Source organism: Seriola dumerili, unplaced genomic scaffold (assembly GCF_002260705.1).
Source record: "Seriola dumerili isolate Sdu_G_001 unplaced genomic scaffold, Sdu_1.0 BDQW01000003.1, whole genome shotgun sequence".
Classification (NCBI taxonomy): domain Eukaryota; kingdom Metazoa; phylum Chordata; class Actinopteri; order Carangiformes; family Carangidae; genus Seriola; species Seriola dumerili.
The window spans coordinates 18,064,193-18,085,114 of NW_019174258.1; the positions used below are offsets into that span (position 1 = coordinate 18,064,193).

Genomic DNA, 20,922 nt, shown 5'->3' on the forward strand with positions numbered 1-20,922 from the left:
TTTTACATCCTCAGTGATGTCTGCTGTCTTTAAGCGCAGCTCCACTCGTTAACCGGAGCTGCTCTAGTCTGTCACTGTCTACGTACACCGCAGCCTTCAACCGGATAGGCTATTACTCGTGACGTGTAACCAATCAGCCGGACATTGCTGACCACAGTCTGTGGTGACTACAGACCATTACACAGGCCGCTGCATCAGAGCCAAAGCAGCACATTTTCAAATCAATTTATATTATTGGTTATTGGTTAAAAAAAAAAAAAAAAGATTTCACCACCGAATAACTGGCCAGGCCAATGATCGGTCGATCCTAATTGAGAATATGGGGATGGACACTTCATACTGACGCACCCATCACACACCACCATATAACATGTTTTACCCCTCCCCTTCCCCCTTTTTAAATGTAATGCATTAACACATTTTAACTGACTCACTTTGTACTTTTATCTGAGAACATTTTTACACAGTAATTTTACTTCTACTGTGGTAAAATGTCCTTTCAGTAACAGTAGTTATTGACTGTTCATGTGCTGACGTGTCAGTGTAGTGTCTCATCTCCAGTCTCTGGAGTTTATGTTACTGGTAGAGTTTATTGCTGCTGTCTGAACACACTTAATGTTGCTGTTGTCTTCATCACAGTGTCTAACTACCTGCTGTACATTTAAACTTACACTAGTTCTGCTCCAGCACTCAGAGCTCTCTGCTCCTTTTACTGACTTTCACTAATTCAGGAGTTGTTTACGTGTGGTTCAGATCTGCTAGTTACTTTTGCTTCGCAGTTAGTACTAGCTTCTCTCACTCTCGTCTTGGTCCACTTGTTCATCAGAGTGTGTTGTTGTAACTTCAGTGTAGAGGATTGTGATGTTTATTACATCCTCAGTGATGTCTGCTGTCTTTAAGCGCAGCTCCACTCGTTAACCGGAGCTGCTCTAGTCTGTCACTGTCTACGTACACCGCAGCCTTCAACCGGATAGGCTATTACTCGTGACGTGTAACCAATCAGCCGGACATTGCTCCAGACCACAGTCTGTGGTGACTACAGACCATACACAGGCCGCTGCATCAGAGCCAAAGCAGCACATTTTCAAATCAATTTATATTATTGGTTATTGGTTAAAAAAAAAAAAAAAAGATTTCACCACCGATAACTGGCCAGGCCAATGATCGGTCGATCCCTAATTGAGAATATGGGGATGGACAACTCATCTGACCACATCACTTTTTTCCACTTCTTTGTAGACAAGTAACTCTGGTTTTTGCACCACTGAACTCTAAAATGTGCATTCATCTTTGTAATGAGGGGTTTATGCACTGCAGCCCAACTATAATATACTTCTCTATGTAATTGTCAACAGACTGTTATTGCTGACACAGTCATTCTCTGTCACCTGAGAAAGAGCTGCTCTTCTGTTTTTCACATTTTCACCTGATCATGGCTCTAGATAAAAAGTCAAAGGTTATTACAATTCATCCAGAGGGGGACATGAGTGTCTGTATGTCATTTCACAGATCTTCATTTAACCGCTGTTGACAAAAAGCCTACTCAAAACCACAAATTTTAACTTCATGGTGGCACTACAGGAAGTCAGGGGATTTCCAATTCAATAGAAGTATTCTTCAGGAGACTATGAATGTAGGTATGTACAAAATATTATGTTAATTGGTCTAATAGTTGCTGAGATATTTGGACCAAAGTGATGGACCGTCTGATTGACATTGCCATGCTTATAGCCTTGAAGCTGTAGATGCAGCTAATGTGGAAGCAACACAATACTCATGGCAAAGTATAAGCTATTATTCCAACAGTCTAGTCTTTCTGCCAAGAGTATGTGGTGAGATGTCAGTGAATGAACAACATAAACAACTGTGTGGAACATTTGTTCCTAAGAATCAGGTTTAAAAGTACAAAATACCTAAATTAGTACCTTCTGGATGAGATGACTCAATACATCAGAAATGAAACCAAAAAATCCCATCTTTGTGTAAACACTGTTAACTGCTTTAACATGTGTGGGTCTAGGCAAGGTAAAGGACAGAGATGGAGAGCTGATTCAGCCTGCTGGAGGAACTTCCTGTTTTTCTTTATGAAAGATACATGGAGCCAATTCCATTAATCTCAATGCCTGTACTTTCCACTTCAGCTCAGCTATCAGACTCCTTTTGATCTCTTTGCTATTATACCAAAGGGAATCGGGGCCCTGGCTATTTTAAGTCTAAGAAAAAAGCCACGCCACAGAGATCTTGGCCTTTTCTCATTTTACAGGCAGACTACATATTTCTTTTCAGTCCTGGGAAGACAGATCTATGAAATGTGAGGGTAACTACTAGCTTCATAAAGTCAAACCTTACGTTTGTAATAGCACTGAAATTAAAACTTAAAATGGTTGGTTGACCCAAATCAAGACAAATATATTTTCTCACTTAGCTCTAGTGGTGTGTAGACATACATATAATTTCTATTGATTTAAATGAGGTGTTGGCAACAAGTGGCAGCAAGTCGACATACAGTAGCTCGTAGTTTTTGCTATATATTAGTATATATTAGTATATTTTTTATCGATTGATTGTTTTTTTATTCTATGTTGTTGTTTCATCTGACGATGGACAAAATAATGTACACAAAGGAAGAACTGCCGGCTTTAAAGTTTACCACATATGGAGTTAAACATCCCATACCGGCTGAGCTGAAGAAGCTGTTCCACGGATGCAGAGCCGGGGCTAAGCTAAAGGCTAGGAGATGGAGATATAAGCCTTTTCTACCATCGATCCTCATGGTAAATGTCAACTCCCTAGCAAGTGTGACGAACTGGAGGCACTTGTGAAGAACCAGTGAGCATATTGTGAGTGTAGTCTCATGTGTTTCACAGAGACCTTGTTAAACGACAACACTCCCAACCGTTGCGTGGATTTACCCGGCTTCACTGCAGAGCGGACAGAGACACCAGAGCAAGTGGAAAGAACAAAGGTGGAAGACTGGTTCTGCTTGTGAACAATAGATGGTGCAACCCTGTTCACATCACAGTGAAGGAGAAGATCTGCTGTCGGGAAATTGAACTGTTGGCAGTTGGTCTTAGACCGTACTATGTACTGAGGGAGTTTTCACACATTGTCGCCATTGTTGTTTACATTCAACCACTAGCAGAGTCTGCAGTCGCGTGTGACGTTATTCATGAGACTGTTGTGAGAGTACAAACCCAGCACCCTGATGCATTCATTGCAATATCGGGGGATTTTAACCATGTCACTCTCACCTCTCACCTGACTGGCTTCACTCAGTATGTTGACTGTCCCACAAGGGAAAATAAGACACTGGATCTGTTGTATGCAAATGTCAAGGAAGCCTACACTGCTTCACCTCTACCACCACTTGGCAGATCAGATCATAATCTGGTTTTTCAACAGCTTCTCCTATGGCATCTCCTCCACAACTTGGATCCCTGCTTCACATCCTGGATTGTGGATTACCTGACAAGACGACCACAGTACGTCAGGCTGAGTAACTGTGTCTCAGGGACAGTGATGAGCAGCACTGGGGCTCCACAGGGGACTGTTCTGGGTCCGTTCCTGTTTACCTTGAATACGGCAGACTTTAAATACAACTCTGAGTCCTGCCACATCCAGAAATACTTGGATGACACAGCTATTGTGGCACATATCAGGAATGGACAGGAAAAGGAGTACAGGGATCTGACGATGGTCTTAAGTGAATGGAGCAACAACAACTGCCTCTTTCTGAACACCTGCAAGACCAAGGAGATGGTCATCGACTTTCTGAGGTCTAGGCCCATCCTTCAGCCAGTCAAAATTCGAGGGAAGGACATTGAGGTGGTGCACACTTATAAATACCTAGGTGTGCACCTGGGCATGGAAACTGGACTGGTCCCTGAACATGGATAAAATCTACCTGAAGGGGCAGAGCTGGCTCTTTTTCCTCAGGAGGCTCAGGTTCTTTGACGTTTGCAGTGAAATGCTGCACATGTTTTATCAGTCAGTGGTGGCCAGTGTACTTTTTTATGCTGTAGTCTGCTGGGGCAGCAGCATGTCAGACACGAACACAAGGAGTCTGAATAAGCTGGTCAAAAAGGCTGGGTCTGTGCTTGGCAGGAGTCTGGACTCACTCAGGACTGTTGTGGAGAGACGCATGCAATGTAAGATGGAGGCCATTTTAGACATTATCAACCATCCTCTCCACAACATTCTGGCAGGACAGAGAAGCAGCTACAGTTGCAACAACCATCTCATTGCACTGCGCTGCAGAACAGAGAGGTTCAGGAGATCCTTTGTTCCCACTGCCATCAGGCTATACAACACCTCAGCCAAAGGAAGTGGACTAATCTAATTATTATTGTTCATTTGTTATTAACTGTTTTTTTATTATTATTATTATTATTATCAACAATGAGCTAATGGACACATGAATTTCCCCCAGGGGATAAATAAAGCATCTATCTATCTATCTATCTATCTATCTATCTATCTATCTATCTATCTATCTATCTACATTTCTCCTAACTGGAACCTACCAGCTGCTCAGATTACCATACAGAGAGCTAGACTGATACAAGGCTTTTAATCTGTACAGAACAACAAACAAATATTAATATAAAATGTTTCTGTTACTGCTGAAAATAACACTTTTCTATGCTATGGGCACACATGCACAGACACTGAATTGATTTAGATTATAAATACGCCATTTTCCAAGTATGTCTTAAAACAATATGCAGGTACCCTAATGAACACTTGCTTGCTTGCTGATTTCTGTAATCATTCTTCTTGTTCATTTCGAAAGAAAGATGTCCTCCTAATGTAATTTGAAGTTAAGTGATCTGGGATAAAATCTACAGTCCTAGTTCTGTGCAAAAATGCATTCACAAATTTATGTGACCTTAATTTGAGGTTTTAACAGTCTGAGACAAATCAAGTGTAGAGCAGTCTATTTAATATAAAACTTCCCCCTTTTGTTTCCCTGGATAGCATTTATCTGCTGAGCAGCAGAGGAGGGAGAGCAAGAAATATCTGAAATTTGTAATAAAAAAAAACAGTAGATATTATTTTTCACAAAACATTAAAAACTGTTGAAACAGGGATTTCAAGATCTTTGGCAAGCCTTGTAACCTCTGGAACTGTTCTGATGCTCTCGGACAGCTCTCTTGTCTTAGCCTCTGTGAAAAAAACTGGACTCAATCAGCCTCTTTTTATGCAGTAAAACCACCATTCATTGGTTAATTCAGGTCATGTGTACACTGAGAATTAGACACAGGTTAATTTTTTTTTATATTTTGTTTGAGGAACTCATTTAAATTAATCAAAAGGATGCCAATAATTGTGTTATGCAAATTTTGTTTTTTTCTTGTGTTCAGTTTCCTTGGACAGTTTATTAAAATATTCTGGTCCTTTTGCATTTATTTCTGAAGATATTGTGAATTAAGTATTTGAAATTTAGGGATGAATAAAATTTACCTTCTATCTTACTCAAAATCATAAGTGTAACCGCCAATTAGGAGTTTCCCAATTTCCTATTACAGAAGCAAATCCTAACTCAAGATAGGAAAAATTAGTTGCACAAGCTTCCTAACTTTCCAAAATCTTAAATAAACAGTCCTAACTTTAGGATGACGTTAAGCTTTCAGACCGATTTCACAGTCTGATTTGGTTTTAACTGGATCAGATCTTATTTTACAGAGATTTTTTTGTGAGTGTTGAAAAATTTGAATGTAAAAGCTATAAAATTAATTTGTGGTCATCAGTGTTAGGTCCTACATTACTGGCTGGACCGCTACAGCCTACAATCTGGAATGTCCCTGACTGACTGACTGACTGACTGACTGTATTTCCACCACTTGTCAGCCGAGTGCCTTGTCACTGAGTTGGAGTTTCTGGAACCAAAAGGTTCTATTAAGGGGGTGTTTACAGCTGCAGCTCATTGTTACTAGATTTATAGACTTTGTTTCAACCAGACTGCATATAAATCTGGTTCAGGTCTGGACCTTGTATGGATGCAGAGCAGGGCTTCCGACTGCCCCTCTAGTTACAGGCAGTCTACCGAGCCGTTCTGGTTTCCCGACTGCTCGTGAACTGAAGGAGAGAGGAGGAGCACTTCCAACACACTGAGCCTCGCCTCCATTACAACAAATAAACTACTTTCATTCCATGTATCATTATTACTAAAGGAGGCAGAGGAATAACTAAACATAAGACACACAGAGCAGAGAGAGCAGGAGAGAGGGAGGGAGAGAGAGAATTTATTGTCTCTGCATGTAGCTTGAACTTCATATATGAAGCATGAATATGATGTTGAAGTTATTCTGTGCAATACTCATTGAATGTAGCAAATAGAAGGCTGGCAGGTGTTCACCACCTATACACACCTATACATTATAAAAAGCCTGAGGGAGTTTCTCTCTATTATAATTTTAACTGGGATAGTTAGTAATGATTAAGTACGACACAGTTAGCTTGTTTCCCCTGGACTCTCAGTGCTTACACTCCGAAACCTGATGACTAAGCAGAAAGTTGAACTACAGGCAGGCATTGTGGAAACAATTTGTGCCCTGCACAGATCCACAAAATCACGCCCCATCTCTTTATGTCTGGGCCATGTGGGAGCCATCATTCCTGTCCTGTTAGTGGACTGCGGGCAGGGAGGAAGTTGCCAGTGGAGCAATAGTGTGTAAACCCCACCAGGCTTGGCCTTGATTAGACCCCCATTATTATCTGACGGCTGGAGCAAGTAATTGGAGGGGGAACGAGCAGCACACTCACACCCCCCATTCTCACACAAATGTACACACAAAGCAGCATATGATGTGGGAAACATCATTTTCTAGTTAGCCACATGACAGCACACAGCACAGACACAGTGCTATGTTTGTCTTTGTGTGTTAGTGTGTCATGAGAGTGCATACAGGACTGAGACCCCCTCCATTATGGTGGTTTTAAATGAATAATAGAAAACATGCATGCATACACACACAGAGGCAGACAGACAAAGGAAAGGCAGCTGCTGTACTGTAAGTACAATGTTGTGCTGCCTTCCCTCCTCTGTTTTCTGCCAGCTACTGGAAACAGCACCTCAAGAAATGAAGGCCTCCCATCATGCTCTGGCTATCTGACAGCTTTGAATCCAACCTGGAGCCCCAATCCTCCACTGGACATTTTCCACTCCAGGTAAGTGCCACGTTTCACTGGACCTCAACAAGAGGTGTGTTGGTTAGAATGAGCTGTCATAAAGACTTTTCAGTGGTCATTTAATCCAGCTAGAACATTTGATTTTTCTTAACAAGCGTACTCATAGACATAACTGGCTCAAAACTCTTGTCTGTACCTTTAAACTGTTTTATTAAATAAATTATATGACGTATTTCATAGGACCTTTGGGATAGCGACATGTATTGCTGTCGACCACCACCAGATGACACCAAAGTACTTTAAAGCTGCACAAAACAATTTTTATGGATCAAAGGATAAAGAGACTTATGTAATGTTGTTGTGTAATATTAAAGAAGTTGCTCACAAAGACAAACCCTCATAGACTTATTACCCAACATCACAGTTGTCCATATCTTTTTAGCCAGTCTAGCTAATTCAGCTAAACTAACTAGCTAACTTGCTAACTGTTTTGGTTTTCCAGCCTGCAACTCTGGTCTCATCAACCTCATTTCCTGCTGCAGCAGCAGCTGTTTTCAGCAAAAAGGCTGATGAACCCACTGTGTCAACTGCCAGCACCAAACAGTACAATTAAAGTAAAACCCTGGTGGATGGAGAAGTGGATGGAGAAGTTTAAAATTTAGTTTTTCTACATGTTTAAATCTGAGAGCTAAGACTGTAGTTGTTGTCAGCTCAAGTAAAAAGTTCACTCCTCACTGGTCTCCACCCGCCAATGTGTGTGTGTGTGTGTGTGTGTGTGTGTGTGTGTGTGTGTGTGTGTGTGTGTGTGAGAGGCTGCAGCCCGACACCAAAACGTGGTTGTTTTTTCTGGTTCTTTTGACTCAGGCGCTGTGCCTTGAACCTGTGTGCATGGTGTGTGTAAATAAAAAGATTTTTGCTAATTAATGGCATTTCAGACAGTTTTTTGCGATGTGTTTATTGCACATGTTCATATCGCAATGTCAGTTATATTCTGCTAATTATAACCAACAGGTGAAGGGTAGTATTTTACAGGTGCTTCACTTTTTTCACTCTCTCCAGTTCCCTCTGCTCCAGATACTAACACACACACACACACCTCCTCACCTACGTCACACACGCAGACAGCAAATCCCTGCAGCCAGGTTCAACATGGGAAAGACCAAAACCAGAGGAGTGAAGGCTGATGGAACACCACCCATGGAAGGAATTACATCTTCAACTCAAACGCATACAACTGTGATGTTAAGGTGTCCACATACTATTGGCCACATATTGTATAATACAAGGATATTAAATGGCATTACAGAGGGAAGTGCGACAGTAAGAACCACCTCTGCAATGTAAGTGCTTGTAGACCAGATGTGTATCTTCAGATATCTCTATCATGTCTCCTTGCTGATAATAAAATGCTCAGTAGATTGGCAGATCTTTCAACAGTTTGGTGTAGTATTTTCCCATAAGAGGCAGAATGGCATGTGTTTGGGCTCACACACTCTCTGAGAAACTCAACAAACGTCTTTTGTTCAGCTCTGTTCAGTGTTTTCGATGAGTACCGTACACCCAGTCAGCGCTGGGATTTATCTGTGATTGCAGCAAAGGGAAAATAGACAGTCAGCTCAGTGGTGTTTGATGGTGAACACAGTAAGGCCAACAGTTTGTCACAGGGGTTAAAGACGTGGGCAACATCAAACTCTCATCATTGAGACCTAATGCGAAGCAGCTGTCTGAGGAGACGCAGCCATAGCCGGAGTCAACCAAGTCAGTCCTCAGGGAGTAAAAAAAAAGAAAAAAGGGGTCTGAGTGAAATGAATGATGCTGATTCAACACTGGGCGACTTCATGAAAACATTTGTTTTGCATTAGGCTTCTCTCGGCATGCCAGCAGTGACTAGCGACCCAGATCTTTAGCAGAACACATCAAATGAATGATTTTACTGATGTCATCCACACTAGGGTGACGGCAAAGGCCAGCTGGGTTCATTTCAGTGCAAAGCAGATCATGAATAATGACACTGGTTCTTGTAGTGTTCCACTTCAGAAAGTAGAAAGTCTCTATGAAACACACACCCTCCTCTATCACAGTTAAATATCCACAAATTGAATTATATATATGTTGTATCTAACACATGAAACATTGAACTTCAAATTTCATTCTCTTCTTTGGAAATACCAGTCTCAACTGAAGCACCACTCACTGGACAAGTTTTTGACCACGTCACAAATCTCTTTGTATCAACAGATGGAGTTTACTCAGTTGTCGTGGGACAGTAGATGTTCAAGCTTTCTATCATCCTCAACACTTTTAGGACTGGTCCCTCTTGGATGAAATCATCAATGAATCATCAAGCAAAAGCCAAATTAAGTTAAAAATAAAGATGAAACAGTTTATTTCTGGAAATTATGATGAAGATCAGCCTGGCTGAGGTCTGCAAGAAGGGAAAGTGGACAAACGTGGATACTGTAAAGTTTCAGTCATGATTTTTTGAATTATTAAAGGATACTTGGCAAAGAGAAGCAAGAGTCCATCGTGTTAGTTGAGTAAAATGCTGCTACTGATAAACATTTTTTCAGTTATGACTTGACTGTGATTTGAACAGAAAGTGAAATGAGCCACTACTGCTACACACACAGCCTCCTTGTGCGTGTGTGCGTTTGTGCGTGTGTGTGTGTGTGTGTGTGAGTGTGTGTGGGGAAGTGATGCTCCTGACTCATCTGTCTCTTTCTCAGTCGTCCTTGACACAGTTTCCAGTCCCAGCTGAGGCCTGCTGGGATCCCACAGCCATGAAGCATTCTCCACCTCATCAGTCCTCCGCTCTCCCCTCGGAAATTTATTGACCACCTCCTCCCTCATGTCCCTTCCTCTCGTCTCCTTTTTTTCTCCTCCTCTGCTCTGTTCTTTGCTATCTATGTCTAGGCCTCCCTCCAACTGTCTCTCTCATTCTGACTGATCTAGATTTTTCTACACTCTACGACTGTTACATGTACTTTAAGTAAAGCTGATCTTATTTACAGTTAGGCCCAGAAATATTTGGACAGTGACACAATCTTCATGATTTGGGCTCTGCATGCCACCACATTGGATTTGAAATGAAACAACTACAACGGAATTGAAGTGCAGACTTTAAAGTTTAATTCAAGGAGTTGAACAAAAATATATGATTAAACATGTAGGAATTGTAGCTATTTTTATACAAACGCTTCTCATTTCAGGGGCTCAAAAGTAATTGGACAAATAAGCATAACCCTAAGTAAAATGTTACTTTTCAATTTTTTGTTGAGAATCCTTTGCAGGCAATGACTGCCTGAAGTCTGGAACTCATGGACATCACCAAACGCTGGGTTTCCTCCTTTGTGATGCTTTGCCAGGCCTTTACTGCAGCTGTCTTCAGTTGTTGCTTGTTTGTGGGTCTTTCTGCCTTAAGTTTTGTCTTGAGCAAGTGAAATGCATGCTCAGTTGGGTTGAGATCTGGTGATTGACTCGGCCATTGCAGAATATTCCACTTCTTTGCTTTAAAAAACTCCTGGGTTGCTTTTGCAGTATGTTTTGGATCATTGTCCATCTGTACTGTGAAGCGCCGTCCAATCAACTTTGCTGCATTTGGCTGAATCTGAGCAGAAAGTATATCCCTATACACTTCAGAATTCATCCGGCTGCTTCTGTCTTTTGTCACATCATCAGTAAACACAAGTGACCCAGTGCCATTGGAAGCCATGCATGCCCATGCCATCACACTGCCTCCACCATGTTTTACAGAAGATGTGGTGTGCTTTGGATCATGAGCTGTTCCAATTCTTCTCCAAACTTTCTTCTTCCCATCATTCTGGTACAGGTTGATCTTAGTCTCATCTGTCCAAAGAATGCAGTTCCAGAACTGGGCTGGCTTCTCCAGGTGTTTTTTGGCAAAGTCAATTCTGGCCTTTCTATTTTTGAGGCTGATTAATGGTTTGCACCTTGTGGTGAATCCTTTGTATTTACTCTCATGAAGTCTTCTCTTTATGGTAGACTTAGATACTGATACACCTACTTCCTGGAGAGTGTTCTTCACTTGAGTGGATGTTGTGAAGGGGTTTTCTTCACCATGGAAAGGATTCTGCGATCATCCACCACTGTTGTCTTCCGTGGACGTCCAGGCCTTTTTGAGTTCCCAAGCTCACCAGTCACTCTTTTTTTCTCAGAATGTACCAAACTGTTGATTTGGCCACTCCTAACATTTCTGCTATCTCTCTGATGGATTTCTTCTTTTTTTCAGCCTCAGGATGGTCTGTTTCACCTCCATTGAGAGCTCCTTTGACCGCATGTTGTGTGTTCACAGCAACAGCTTCCAAATGCCACCGCCACACCTGGAATCAACTCCAGACCTTTTAACTGCTTAATTGATGACAGGTTAATGAGGGAAGAGCCCATGCAGCCTTGTTATTTTTTTTTGCAGCCTTCTGAGTCAATTGTCCAATTAGTTTTGGTCCCTTGAAAAAGAGGTGGCTACGTATTAAAAGCTGTAATTCCTAAACCCTTGCTCCAATTTGGATGTGAATACTCTCAAATTACAGCTGAGAGTCTGCACTTTAAGCCCATATTGATTATACAATTGTATCCTGAATATGTTTTCGTAAACAGCTAAAATAACAAAACTTGTGTCACTGTCCAAATATTTCTGGGCCTAACTGTAGATGATCCTGAGCTTTTCCATAACTGCCAGAGTGGATAAATCTGGACATGGTTACATATTGCTTTAATGTGGAGGAGGAATACTGAGCTTCTGGAAAACAGAAGCATAATACTTGCCCTGTGTGGTAGTAAAACTGAGAAGGCAACTTTCAGCTGCTTCTACCATTTTCTACGATCACTCATTTGAAACTCAGTCACACTGCTCTCATTAAGTTTGATTTAGGTTTAGGTTTTCATGATCATAAAATGTGATCATAAAACGAACAATGTCTAGCCAAGACGATATCGATGATCACAACTGTGCTGCTGGACTTTTAACAAGATCAAGGAAAAGAGATCATATTACCCTGGTTTTAGCTACACTCCACTGGCTCCCAGTCTTTCTTAAAATAGATTTTAAAGTCCTTTACTTGTTTTTAAAGCTCTTAAAGGTTTGGGACTGGCCTACTTTGCAGATTATCTGTCGTTTTAAAATCCTTCACAAGCTCTCAGATCTTCTACTGCCAAGCTTTTAAATATGCACAATTTTACACACAAGAAAATAGGCAGTGCAGCTTTTTAAACTATGCTCCAAAACTTGGAAAACCCGGCCAAAAGCTAGAAGAGATGCTCAATGAAGATTTTTGAAACGACAGCTGAAAGTCTATTTATTTGACTTGGCTTATTTATTTATCTTATTATTTATTTATTTTGACGTTGGGGTTCTGTGTTCTGAGTGTGCAGCAGGAGGACACCGCGCCATAGATACCAGCTACATTTGATCTACCATTTACCATAAGCTAAAGGATGCTCCTATGCTTCTCTTGTCTTATGAAATAGCCACACAGAGCTGGTTGTTGACCATATGACGTGAGATATGTAGAAAGTTTAGCTAAGAGATATCAAAAACATTATCCTCTCAGAACAAATACTCAAAGCTGATGTTGCTCAAAGACTTTTCTGTTGATGTATCTATTAGTTCACTGTTGGTGAAGACATATTATTCAGGGGGAAAGTTGAAGAAACAGACCCATCATAAAGCAACGAGTTGTGCACATGCCCTTAAACTATATTATAATAAGCAGAACAATAATTTATTTTTGTACTGATATATCAAATATATTGTATTCTTTGGCAATTACGTTTACGTTCAGTACTTGCCATAGTAGTGAATACATTTTTCATGTGCCATACAGAATTATTAGTGAGATCTCAGGTGCATTCACTCTCAGCTTTACTTTCAAATTAAGTGTTTAGATGTGTTGCTGGTCCCATAAGGGATAACCATCCACGTATTTGATTTCATGCCATTCCTGATTCAGTCTTGGTTTGGGGGAGCCGGGGATCAAACCACCAACCCAGGTATCAGCTGCCAGCCTACACCAAGCTCCCTGATTTAATTAGTGTGATTGCTGCAGCAATACTACAAGTCCTGAAATTTTTGTGTGATTGAAACAATTCAACTATCAAAACATTCAGCTTCTTTAGGACATTCCTGCTTGTATTTTCCAGTTTCCAAGTTTATAATGGGTGTGTATTACATGAGACTATAGTGAGTGTCATCACAGCTAAAGTGGAGAGAAGCGCTTCAACTGGTCTAGAAAGGTCTGTTTAACTTGTCCTCACAGCCACAAATTTCACTTTTAACTCGTCATTTCTTCCCAGAACGTTGCAAAATTTGTCTTCTTTCAGACAATGTGTGAAAGAACCAAAGCACAGAGACTTACAGAATTTGAACTAGGAGCCTCTGAGTGATGGGAACCGCCCCATAGATCACATTACAAATTCAGAGAAAAACAGGATAACCCTTTTCTTTAACTTGCTCCTGTTTCCACATTTTTGGCTCTATAAACACCAATGTCTCTATTTTAACGATCCTAAGCTCATGGTCTGAAGTGCGTGACGCAAGTGCATTCAGGGCATGTCCATGTCACTTTTGCTATTTTACAGGCAGAAAAAAACTGTTGCTGCTCCATGGGAGTGTTTTGGGCATAACATCCAATAAACCAATCACAGTGCATCTCCCATTCCCTTTAAAAGCCAGGTGCACTGCACCTTGGTGTACTGCTGTTATAATGGACCAGTGTTTCAGAGATTCTATTTGCAGTCAGTTGATCACATATTGTGACTGACCAGTGAGTGAGTCCAGTCCTGACACAGGCAGCAGCTCTGTGACTCTGAGGGACAAAAAAAGTCTGAGTGAATCAACGCTCTGCTCACAGCTCTACAGAGAAGTAACAGCACAAATCACAACATTAGAAATATTTGATGTGATATGATGAGAAGTGTGAATGAATCTTCGGTTCGTTATGAAACTGTGGACAAATGTAGGTGATGAATGTGGAACACTGTGGAGGAGTTACCAGGTAGTAAAAAGAAGCTTCTCTGCAGAGCCTCATGCAAGAGACATCTATGACACATGACAACGATATCCAACACACAACACGTCACAAAGAAGCTCCTTCTGAGGCTGTACTGTAATGTTCACCTGACTCATCCAACATCTAAGAGCATCTTCAGCTCACTCTGCTTGTGTGTAACAGGCAGAGTGTGTGAGCTCTGTGTGCCTGTGTATGTTGGTCCATGTTACTCTCTTGATAATGAGCCTTAAAATAACAGTGAAATACTGCACCACTGACTTCAGACCAGGTTTTTGTTGGTCAATCCTTTTCCACAGATATCGATGCACCAGCAATGGGCCTGACCACACCTCATTTTAAGACCAACACACCCATAGGTGCTCAGATAGGTGCAAGTGTATTTGCTATTTCTTAAAGTATATTTTTTGGGCTTTTTATGCCTTTATTGATAGTGCAGTAGAGAGAGACAGGAAATGGGGAGGCAGAGAGAGGGGGAATGACATGCAGTAAAGGTCCGATGCGGGATTCAAACCGGGGCCGACTGCAGCGAGGACTGTAGCCTCTACATATGGGGCGCCTGCTCAACCCACTGCGCCACTCGACGACCCCTTCTTCACCTACTTTAACCAACAGAAATAATGGCTAAAACTACAAAAATAACGATTGCAACTTGAAAAAAAAAAACAAAAAAACATCTGGTTTGTGCTGTTTATGCATAAGTCAAGGTCTCACCCACATCCTGCAACTGCTGTGGAAGTATTTGTGATACTAATAGTACTTGTAGTAATAACAGTACTTTGTGGTAGTGAGTGAGAGGGATTGTCCTAGTCTTCTCTGTCACAAAGTGCTCCTGTGTTCACATCTGCTCATCAGGAGGGGAGAACTCCAGCAGAAGGCTGTAGGTGGGTCAGCTCTGAGCAGTGTAAAGTTAGAAAGTCACTGGCCTATATAGACATCCAGAAGAGACAGACAGAGAGAGAGACAGAGGGAGGGAGAGAGAGAGAGAGTGAGCAGTGTGTGTGTGCGTGTGCGTGTGTGTGTGTGTGTGTGTGTGTGTGTGTGTGTGTGTGTGTGTGTGTTTGAGACTCTTCAACACTCACAATCCATTCTCAACCACGCAGCACAGACGAACAATGAAAACAGTCACAACAGTCCATAAATCTTAAATCCAGTAAGTTGTCGTGACGCAGCGATGACATTTGAATGCCAGCCATCAAATTAAGGGTTCCCAAAAATATAAATATTATTAGCACATAAAAATAAGAGCCAGTTCTAAACAGTTTCTACCTTTGAACTTGGACTCAACATGCCTAACTGTATTAAACAGTGCCTCAGCTACATTTTTGACTTTCCAAAAAATGGTTCATAAAAACTATATATAACGTCACAGAAAATTCATCTACACAGCTGCTAGCTATGGAGGCTGGAGCCTTTGGGGTGTATAAATAATGCTTAATTTGCTGTAATGTGTGTCTAAATGTGTAGAATAATGAAAGAGGTCATTTATGTATAGGTTTCTGAGAAAAAAAAAAAGCACTGATTGTGGAATATGAAGCCAGCCTACCGAGTCATCTACAGCGACGAGTCATATCAAGAATGCACATAGGAAACGTTTTGTGTGATTTTCAGAGAAAGACTGCAAATATGTGTACATTTATTAAGCCTCAGCTCATATTTCTTCTTGCTTCATCTTCTTCTAGGGACGATGGTGAAAAGATGTGGAGGTCAGAGGCTTAAAGTGATGATATGAGAATCTAGGAAGGATCCAGTTTAGTTCAGACAACTCTATTTATCCCCCATGGGCAATTCATTTGTAGCTTCCCAGTCCACACATTCAGATCTGGGTTTGAGTCAAAATTTAGGTCACAGCTTTTAAGAGTGACGTATACAGAAGAGAAACGTGCTGGATAGGAGTAGTGCTATGAATCAGTACTAACTGTGGGACACAGTATATACACCAAGAGCGACATGCTGGTCAAAATGAAAACTGCAGAAGTCGGGATATTCTGACTTTTACTTCACAGTATGACTCAACCTCCAACAATGCTGGATCCTACATTCTCCATGATGCAATCAATACCATGTTTTTTATCACACCCTCCCTGTCTGTGAGCCCTCATCTGTCAAACTCCAAACCTTCAATTTGCAATGCTGGTTTTACGTTTAGGTCAAGGGGTGGAAAACATATGCAATATATTCTATGCCGCGGCATATCATGCATCGCTATATAGCCTAAAATGATCACGATATTACTTGTAGACCATATCGCCCAGCTCTAGTTTAGGTAAATTATCTGAGATAATCCCAATAACATCATCAGAGTTATTTTCTAAGACATGATAAACTCCCCCAGAACCACACAAGTCATTACACAACTTTTCTTGTAGGCTGAGACGAGTGAATTGACTTTTATTTGTGGAAGGTAAGAACTGTACCTGATGCAATGTAATGGTGTCACTGTTTCAACATTATCTCAAACATGTCTTTGGCATTTCTGTGCTGCAATTTCTTCTACAATGGATACTGACCTTGGGTCTAACCACAGCTCACACATCAAAAACCAACAATGATTTCCTTCCTTTCCTATTATAGAGGGGTGCTAAATTTCTTCTTAGGAGTAGAATGAAAGTATATTTCATAGAGCTGACTGTTCCGCGGGAGGCTTCAGTTGAAGAAGCATATGAAAGGAAAAAGCTAAGGGATGTAGAGTTAGGGGAAGAAGCAGAGCAGCGAGGATGGAAAGTTAGGATTTATCCAGTGGAAGTAGGATGTAGAGGATTTGTAGCAAGGTCTGTTGTCTCTTTGGTGAGGGAGTTAGGAGGAAGTGGACAGAGTGTGAGGAAAATAGTAAAGGACATGTCAGATGAGGCAGTAAGATCCAGTCAGTGGATTTGGATGAGAAGAAGTAATGGTAGCTGGGGGCCCAGCAGGGGGAGCACTTAGGATAGACAGACTCTTAGGAGAAGCAAGGAAGAAAATCCAGGAAGAGGAAGTGTTTTTAAGTGGAGGGTGTGGCCTGTGTGAGCCTCTTTGAGACCATGCGGTTAGTTCAGGTGAGTTGGTTTGTTTGTATTGCTCTGAATTGGTCTGTAGTGTGTCTCTGACTGTCTAGGCGAGTTTGTTTGTTTTAGGTGAGTTGTTGGAGAGTGGGGGAGTAGGGGGAGGTAGAGCACAGCCTAACCCGGCGGGGGAGAGCTAGCCCAAACAGGCACCTCTCCCTGACTCTACCTCCCTCATTCAAAATGGCCGCCATTTTCTCCAACTGGTTAGGGGAGTTTGTTTGCTGAATCTGCTAGTGTGTTTTGTCCTAGTTGATGATGTTGTGTGTGGTAGCATAGGCAAGATAAAGGAGAAAATAGTTGTGGTGTGAGGAGCAGTGATGGCTGGCATTAGGGGAGTGACTCTGGGACGCCAGTGATCACTGTCTAGCCTCCTGGAGGTGTCGTGGGACCAACTAGACGAAACACTGGTGAAAGGAGGTTCCCACCTGATGACCCCAAAGACATGTTAGTTATCACTGCTCATTAGTCTGTGTAGCTGAATTAATAGTTATCATAGGGCTTAGGGAGTTATTCACTGAGTCTGGTCCAGTTTTTACAGCACAAGTTTCTTGTGTTTATCCTAAAAAACTAAAGCTCCTGTCTACAAAAGAAGTGTTGAAGTCATTTGTCAGAAAGGAACAGATGCACCTACAGTAAGTGGTGTCAAACTAGGTAACACATTACTTTGGTATGGTGATGATTAGCCTGGGTCAAGTCCTCTGAATTGGCACCCATATCGCTGATTTATCCAGTGATTCAAATATTGTTCTCACTGATGGCAGTTTCCCCAGTTGGAGAAACAATTTACCAATCAGAGCATTGTAGGACTTGGTGGGACTAAAGATTTTTTCATACTTCCACATGGATCCATATGCTCTTCTATACATACTACAATTGGGGGTCTGTGTATGCAGACATGTTCCACATGTGCCTTAAAAAAACATGGTAGCGAAGACGGTCTCCCCTCTACTCTGTTGTATTTGTTATTTGTCGTGTAACACCATTTTTGTCTGTGTACATCCTTAAAGGTGAATTATACAAATGTAAATGGACCGCATTTATAGCATTTAGAGCTTTTTTAGTCTTAATGACAACAAAGCGTTTTACACTGCGAGTCACATTCACCCATTCACACACACATTCATACAGCGCCTGCTCTATACACAGCACATCTCTATCACACTCAGTCATAAACCAAAGATACATCAGGGGCAATTTGGGGTTCAGTGTCCTGCCCAACGACACTTTAACATGCGGACTGTAGGAGCTGAGGATTGAATGACCAACCTGCACCAACCTCCAGAGCCACAGCCACCCATGTACATAAATGTACATAGCAAGTGATCTTACAACTCTTAAATCTGCATATTTCTTTGATCATCATGAAACTAAGCTAAGTTCCCTGCTCCTAGAAACCAATAACACAGCTGCTGTCTCCACTGAGCTTTATCATCTCAGAAAGCTTCAATGTTGCAAATACATTCAAACCACAACATCATATTTGCTGAATTTATCCATAATTGACATAGAATACGAGGGTCAGGTGATCTGAACTGCTAAATGTTTTATCAGATTCTATTTAATATTTAGCTTCACATAAAGAATTTTAAGCTTGGTAACTGGATGTGTGTTTTCTATCTTTGACTTTTTTTTCTTTTTTTTTTTTAAATCAAAGAACCAAACACACATGGGGACAAATGAAAAACTAGCATCACCTCCTCGTGGTTGTCTGCCTCCTCCACTCAGGCTAGTTCCAAATTACATCCCTGTTTATCTAGAGTTATAGAAAATATGAACCATTTGTCTGAAATTTTATCATTATAGCTGTGTGAAGTCTTGAGTAATGACTAAAAAGTGTTTTGTGAGGTCACAATGACGTTCACATTTGACCACCAAAGTCTAATCAGTTTCTCCTTGAGTTCAGGTGAATGATTTTACCAAATCTGTAGAACTTCCCTCATGGCGTTACGTAAATATTTTGTTCACAATGCCAAAACTTGACCTTTCACCAGCAAAATCTAATCAGTTCATACTTGAGTCCAAGTGAACATTTGCGCCAAATTTGAAGACGTTCCTTCAAGGCGTTACTAAGATATCATGTCCACAAGAATGGGACAGGCAGACGTACATACGGACAGACGGACAACCCAAAAACAATGTATAATATACAGTATATAGAGATAGATAGATAGATAGATAGATAGATAGATAGATAGATAGATAGATAGATAGATAGATACTCTATTTATCCCCTAGGGGAAATTCAAGATATGAATACGCTTCCGGCTCTGGCTATCGCTGGCGCAGAGGCATACAAACAGAAAAAAGGAAAAACCTGAATTAATTAGTTTTTATTCCCTAAATGAAGATGCCTCCACACGTCATCTTTTGTCAATCACCAAGATAATTGTTCATCGGTACAACTGTGCTGCCCACCACCATCATCAAAACACCAAATTGTGTCCATCCTCCAGTAGTGTTCCAGAGAGTTGTTGAATCAATGCCCAAGTGCACTGAGGCTGTTGTGGTAGCACATGGTTGTCAAACACCTTACAAAGACACATCATGTTGCTTTTTCTGTAATTCATCACCTGTCGGTATTTTCTAATGAAGTTGCTCGTCTTTTGTACACAGGAGTGTTTCATGCCCTTCCAAGTCTCACAAGTGTTCCAAATGCCAGTAACATAACATTGTCTATGACACAACTCAAGAAGTTTTGACTTTCTCCTCCTACTTAACAAATCCATACTACATGATGTACACCAGATAGCGTCAAACCACACTGACCACACACTCATTAATCACACACTGCTGAAGCTCCAAAACTGGAATCAAATCTGTTTTGACTGCTCACCTGATTCCAGACTCTCTAAGATTACAAGTGACCCAAACTCTGTCCAACAAAGCAGGGAACAAAAGCTGCAGTAACCAGAGAGAAGAAACAGATGTACTTACCCAGGACATTTCCTGCAGGCACCTCCTCCAGCTCCTCTAGCTCTCTGCCCATCAACAGGTAAATGCTTTCCATGGAACAACAGGAGAGATGAGGCACCTCGGGCACACAATCTGAGGCACTGCAACCCTCAGACAGCTGGCAGAGATGAGAGAATGGAAACAGTAAATTTAATGATTTGTCTTATGTCACTGATGTAGCTGATAGGTGGCTCAGATGTTCTGTATTACGAGTCCTCATATGTCCTCCAATGAAGTATCAGCAATCACGCCTAGTAGGGATGCCCCAATTTTTTTGCAGCCAATACCAATCATTTATGAGTGAGATCAGCCGATCCATGTCTGTTACCAATCATTTTTTGCGTTTTGTTATAGCAGCTGGTTTAGCAGTTGGTGAGCCTGCTTAGCTTTGTATGGAACAGGGACCTCCACCACACAGCAGCGTAACCTGATAAAAAGACCATAATAAGCCATCCTTATTCAGTCAACAACCTGCTTTTACTTTGTGAAAGGAGCAAAGTAACATATCCTACAGTAAGGAGAAATGACTTACACAATGTAATAGTTAATTAATTACATATGTTAATTTACGTGAATTAACACAATTATTAACAGATATTACACATTATAAAATACTAAGCCTGTTCAATACGCTAAACAATGCAAATAGTCTAATAAATAAAAGGCAATATGTCTCAGAACATTAACTCAGTTGCATTATGCAAACTGAAGAATAATAGGATTTCAAGTCAGATACAGGCTGCATTCAAATTGTAGGTATTTTATTGTGGCAT

The 20,922-nt window shown here is 41.1% G+C and overlaps 1 protein-coding gene across 2 annotated transcripts in view; it reads right to left on the reverse strand.

The window, feature by feature from the left end:
- The window catches only part of efl1 (elongation factor like GTPase 1), a 117,063-nt gene that overhangs the window by 61,075 nt on the left and 35,066 nt on the right, over positions 1–20,922 (reverse strand). For both annotated transcript variants that reach the window (XM_022741190.1, XM_022741183.1), the window contains one exon: positions 20,132–20,267. In XM_022741190.1, the coding sequence (XP_022596911.1) occupies positions 20,132–20,267 (136 nt within the window). The remainder of the gene's footprint in view (positions 1–20,131; positions 20,268–20,922) is intronic.